The 4589-nt window shown below is 41.9% G+C and overlaps 1 protein-coding gene across 1 annotated transcript; it reads right to left on the bottom strand.

The window, feature by feature from the left end:
• Nucleotides 1-237: 237 nt before the first annotated feature.
• LOC120287292 (protein ACCELERATED CELL DEATH 6-like) lies at nucleotides 238-2840 on the bottom strand. The gene is made up of 3 exons (XM_039300045.1): nucleotides 2399-2840; nucleotides 1284-1825; nucleotides 238-924 (listed from the first exon to the last, which is right to left on the bottom strand). Exons 1-3 carry the CDS (start codon nucleotides 2838-2840, stop codon nucleotides 238-240), a joined length of 1671 nt encoding a protein of 556 aa, XP_039155979.1.
• Between the last annotated feature and the right edge of the window lie 1749 nt (nucleotides 2841-4589).

A 4589-nucleotide genomic window follows, 5' to 3' on the forward strand; every position in this document is an offset into this window, starting at 1 on the left:
TGCTTATTCTATGAGCAATATAGTGGGGGCAAATATCCCGTTAAGAAAAGTGATTACACACCTCAAATCATGAGTTTCTAGGGAGGAAGTAGGTGCAAGGATCAATCTAATCCTAAGTGCGGTCGTCGACCAGGTGGAAGGGGTTTACGGGGTGATTTGGGTTGACCGGGCGCAGGGGGGACGGGGCGGGGTCGGGGAGGGGAGGGGGTGGGGACGTGGGGGTGGGGGCTGTAGGGTCTAGAGGGGTGGTAGCATTATTGCGTTGGGTCCAGGGGGACACCAAGAAGTTCCTATGGTCACACTCCCTCTCCAGCTAGGCGGGCGACCATAAGCCACTGCTGGTCCGCAGCTACAACCCTCAGAAGCTTCTTCGATCACACTCACTCTCCTTGAAATTAATATAGCAGCTCTAATGATGTAGTCGGCGAAGAACTGTACAAGACGATAGTTGTACCCAAGCGGAACATATAAGGCAATGTAAAGAATCAATATAACGAAAAGGGCAGTGATTCCGACGACCAATGTGACGATCACGACCCAAGTGTGTTTGCTTGTGGTCACATAAATCCCCGCCAGGAAAGCCATGGACATTGTGGCAAGAGCTATTAGCAGCGGTAGCCTTGTCATTCCAAGGGCACGAAACACCGCATGTGAATCATTGATTTGTGTCCAAAGAAGGAACACGACTGTAATTATGGAGTTGTACATGGCAATGGAGTTGCAGATCATGAAGACGTCGTACACGGGCTTGTTCAATAGTGTAGCGATTCCAGCCTCTGGTCCAGAGCTATTATATCCTCCGGGAACAGAAAAGCCAGCGGCGAATGTCACACCAGCAATGAGGGTTGCTACAACCATGCGGACTTCGGCATGCCTATTTAGTTTATGTATGTCCGGAGGCTCCATCCACGAGTCACTTCTTCTCTGTAAAATTGCTTGGACTTTGCTTCTGGGGCCCCAGCAGATACTAAGATTGTCCGTGTCAAGGTCTAATTTGGAGTAATAGGGGAAAAAAAAAGAAAAAAGACTGTCATCATCCATGAATATGGACTCACAATAAAAATTTAGGATTCAAAAATATGAAACCTTGTCAAGCCATACACAAACTTACAAATGCAATCTTTTTGAGCTTATTGTAGAAACTTAATTCCACTTGGTGACTTTAAGAGGAGTTCAACGGGTCAAAATAAAATTTAGTTCCTTTCGTCTCTCTAGAAAGGAAGTAACAACAGTGAAAAACAAAAATAGATAACTTACTAATTTATTTTTGTCTATATCATTACCTGGTGAAATGGACCTTCGATTTGTTGCAATTGCTTATCTACAATGTCAAGAGCCGTGGAGTTGTTGTGGTTTACAAGCCCAAGATTGACTCTGTTGTCCCGAGTGAGAGAGAGCATAACATTGGGTTGCCATTGCTCTGTGGCTACATGAAGAGGTGTATTTCCATACTTGTCTTTTGCATTTATAAGCTTCTCAAGCTTGGGATCGCCAAGAATGTACTTCACTACGGAAGCCCTTCCATACTTTGCAGCAACATGAAGTATATTTTGCTCTTCGTCGTAAATAAGCAACTCGTTTGGTTCTAACCAATCTTGCCAATGTTGACGCAGCACCTTAATTGTTTCGAGATGACCCATCTTACATGCGACGTGGATCGGAAGATAGCCTTGTTCATTGGGCTCAAAGGAACTCATATTGAACTTGTCAACCAAGAGCTCAACTCCATCGACGTAATTCTCGGATGCTGCTAGATGGAGGGGAGCACCAAAAAGTCTTAGATTAAATAACCCTTTTCTCCGCTCTGACATCTCTATCAGCATATCTACATCATTAGAGAGCAGGAAATGAAGTCATGCTCATGACAAAGGGTTTGGTAATTTTACCCCCTATCCATTGTATTTTTCTAAATATTACGTGGAAGACATAACTGAATTCTATACTTTTGGGAGATAATTTTAGTATAGACATTAGAGATTGCTTCAAAGCATAGAGACATTCATCTCCACGTAGTAATTTAGCATATGGGAGTAATAAAGGGCAACAGTGACATGAGTTCCCGTTTTACAAAAGGTCCTTGGACAATAATATAAGCAGTGTAGTATCTACAATGGCTTACACTATGACTATTGACTACTGAAGTATTGAAGTGATGACAATCTTCAGGGGGTAAGTCTTGCCAGGTTCAAGTCAAAATTTATGGGAAATCTTCTATAAGTGATGCGGGCTCTAGGAAAAATGTTGAACCATTTTAGGAGAAGAATAAAAAATGTGAGATTGGCTGCTTTATGAATAAGATTTATAGGTTCAACTATCTCATGTGGATCCAAACTAGACACGCATAAATGGTCTGGCTAATAAATTTACCCAAGTGCGAACCGTAAGTACAATCACTGACCTATCCTTCGATGCACCACGGCTCCGTGAGCCGGCGATATGCCTTCAATCTGGGACGAAAGGTCTTCATTTTCATCCACCGCTTCTAGTAAACGCGAGAGAATCTCCAAGTTCCCCGTCTCAACCGCCAAGTACAGTGGGCACTTTTCCTCCTTGTTCATCTTATTTACCGATAATGAGCCTTGGCGCAGGAGTAGATCGGTCAATTCATAGTCACCGTTCTTCACAGCCTCATGCAAAGCCGTGTTCCCCTCCCAGTTCGATTGGTCCACAATTCTGTCGAACTTGGAGGAGGCACTCGGCCGTGTGCCTCCTGCGAGCTCTTGCCGCGACGTGGAGGGCTGTGTCCCCACTTTGGTTCGGCTGGGCGATGAGTTGCTCGTCATCAATGACCTCAAGGAGGGCGCGGAGGATGTTGGCATTCTCGATACCTGCTGCGACATGGAACAGCGAGTTTTCCCATAGGCCCCTTGTGCAGATAATGTCGTACAAGGGAGGCCATCTCTTTAACGGAATAATTTTCGAGGGCTTCGATAAACTTGTCCAAGTCCTCCCTTTGCGACGGTGTACACAGGTGCAATACATATGAATTCTACTTGGCGTTGTCGTCCTTCTACCGACTCTAGTGCTCTCAATTTGTTTATTTTCTGGTCCCATTCAGGATCAGGAATATTTATGCTCTCGCCACTCATCTGTAAATTCCGAAATTGGAATATGGTCTCCTCCGAAGTTAAGAGCTCTGTGAGGTCTCTTCTCCAATAGTAATTGCACAACTGCAACTTGGAGATTCTTTCTTATCTACCTGTTATTGGACACCGCGAGGAATTCTTTGAATACATCCACCACACAATTAGGAAGATTTCAAAATTGAAATATTACGACAGATTATCACATTGAGAGATGTTATTGCATTTTCTTCATTTATGTTGTGTCGCAATATGTGACAACATGCACAAAACTCTTGTTATTGAATTCTTTTATCACAAAATGGTGGTTTATTCCAATCTCGAAATTAAGAAAAAGGGTCAAATACATTAGATCGATTTTAATTCACCAAGTTCTTTTGAAATTTAGATTCACAAGCATTCTCTTTATTTGGAAGATAAACCGCAAAAGTCTAAAGAAAAATAATGGAGATTTAATGACAATAATTAGATTAGATTTTCAATCAAGGAACATTAGTTGTTTAGTGTACAAACATGAATGAATTGCTCATGCAAGACACTACCTTTGTGTCTACACTTTGGCAATAAAAAAAAAAAAAAAATAGCATAACCTTCGATGTACAAAAGTGCAGGTAGACAAAGGATTCTCGGTCATGGTCTCTGCTAATTTAGGGCATGATACGGGATGTAACTTGAAAGTAAAGACAAAGCATGGACCTTAATATCTGATTTACAGAAGGTACCTTCTTTTTTTTTTTTGCCTTTGTTATGTATTTATTCTTATGTCTCGTTCTTGTAAATGCTTTTTGACATATTTAGATACACTTTCAAATTAGATATATGTTTTGCAGGGATTAGTTCCAGTTATTTTAGGACTCTCGCCCTTGGCAGAACATTGAATGTGCGCTAGACATATTTATGCGAATTGGAGGAAGAACCACAAAGGTGAGACTTGACAAAGTGCTTTTGGAGGCGATCTAAAGCAACACTACATCCATGCCTGGGGACATAAGAGTCCAGGGGCTGAGAAGAATTCGAGAAAAGAAGTAAGTGGCCGCGAGATGGAATGGTGAGTTTTGCCCACGAGTCACTGATTTAGAGGAAACAAGGTTTCATAGCGCTCATTGCCATGTGAGGTGAAGCATAGTAAAAAAAAAAAGTTTGTGGTGAGCATAGAAAAGCAAACTTGATCTTGTGGATCATGGGACATACCTGGTATACGATGTCCTCATGCGATTTGCGTCATGTATTACAAGCGAAAGGAGCCTGACAAACTATTCATGTAACTGGCACAAGAAGGAGAATCGTAGAGAAACATATTTATTCACCATAGGGCCCATGTATATAGAAGGTTGGAAGAGAGGGAGAGATCTTCAAAGTGAAAAGATGAGAAGAAACAAACTGTTCTTCCTATGAAGAAGAGAAGATGAGAAGAAACAAACTGTTCTTCCTATGAAGAAGAGACGGTTATTTATAGGGTGATGAACAGTAAAAAGCATTACAGTGATGAATAGTATAAAATGAACG

This window comes from Eucalyptus grandis, chromosome 8 (assembly GCF_016545825.1).
Source record: "Eucalyptus grandis isolate ANBG69807.140 chromosome 8, ASM1654582v1, whole genome shotgun sequence".
NCBI classification, from domain to species: domain Eukaryota; kingdom Viridiplantae; phylum Streptophyta; class Magnoliopsida; order Myrtales; family Myrtaceae; genus Eucalyptus; species Eucalyptus grandis.

What these genes read in the sequence shown, in the direction of transcription:
- LOC120287292 (XM_039300045.1), bottom strand. Translation starts at nt 2,840, where the DNA reads ATGTCGCAGCAGGTATCGAGAATGCCAACATCCTCCGCGCCCTCCTTG. An exon ending in CGTGGTGCATCGAAGGATAG is followed by an intron (nt 1,826 to 2,398) that starts GTCAGTGATTGT and finishes CTAATGATGTAG; the next exon opens with ATATGCTGATAGAGATGTCA. An exon ending in TCGAAGGTCCATTTCACCAG is followed by an intron (nt 925 to 1,283) that starts GTAATGATATAG and finishes GCAATTTTACAG; the next exon opens with AGAAGAAGTGACTCGTGGAT.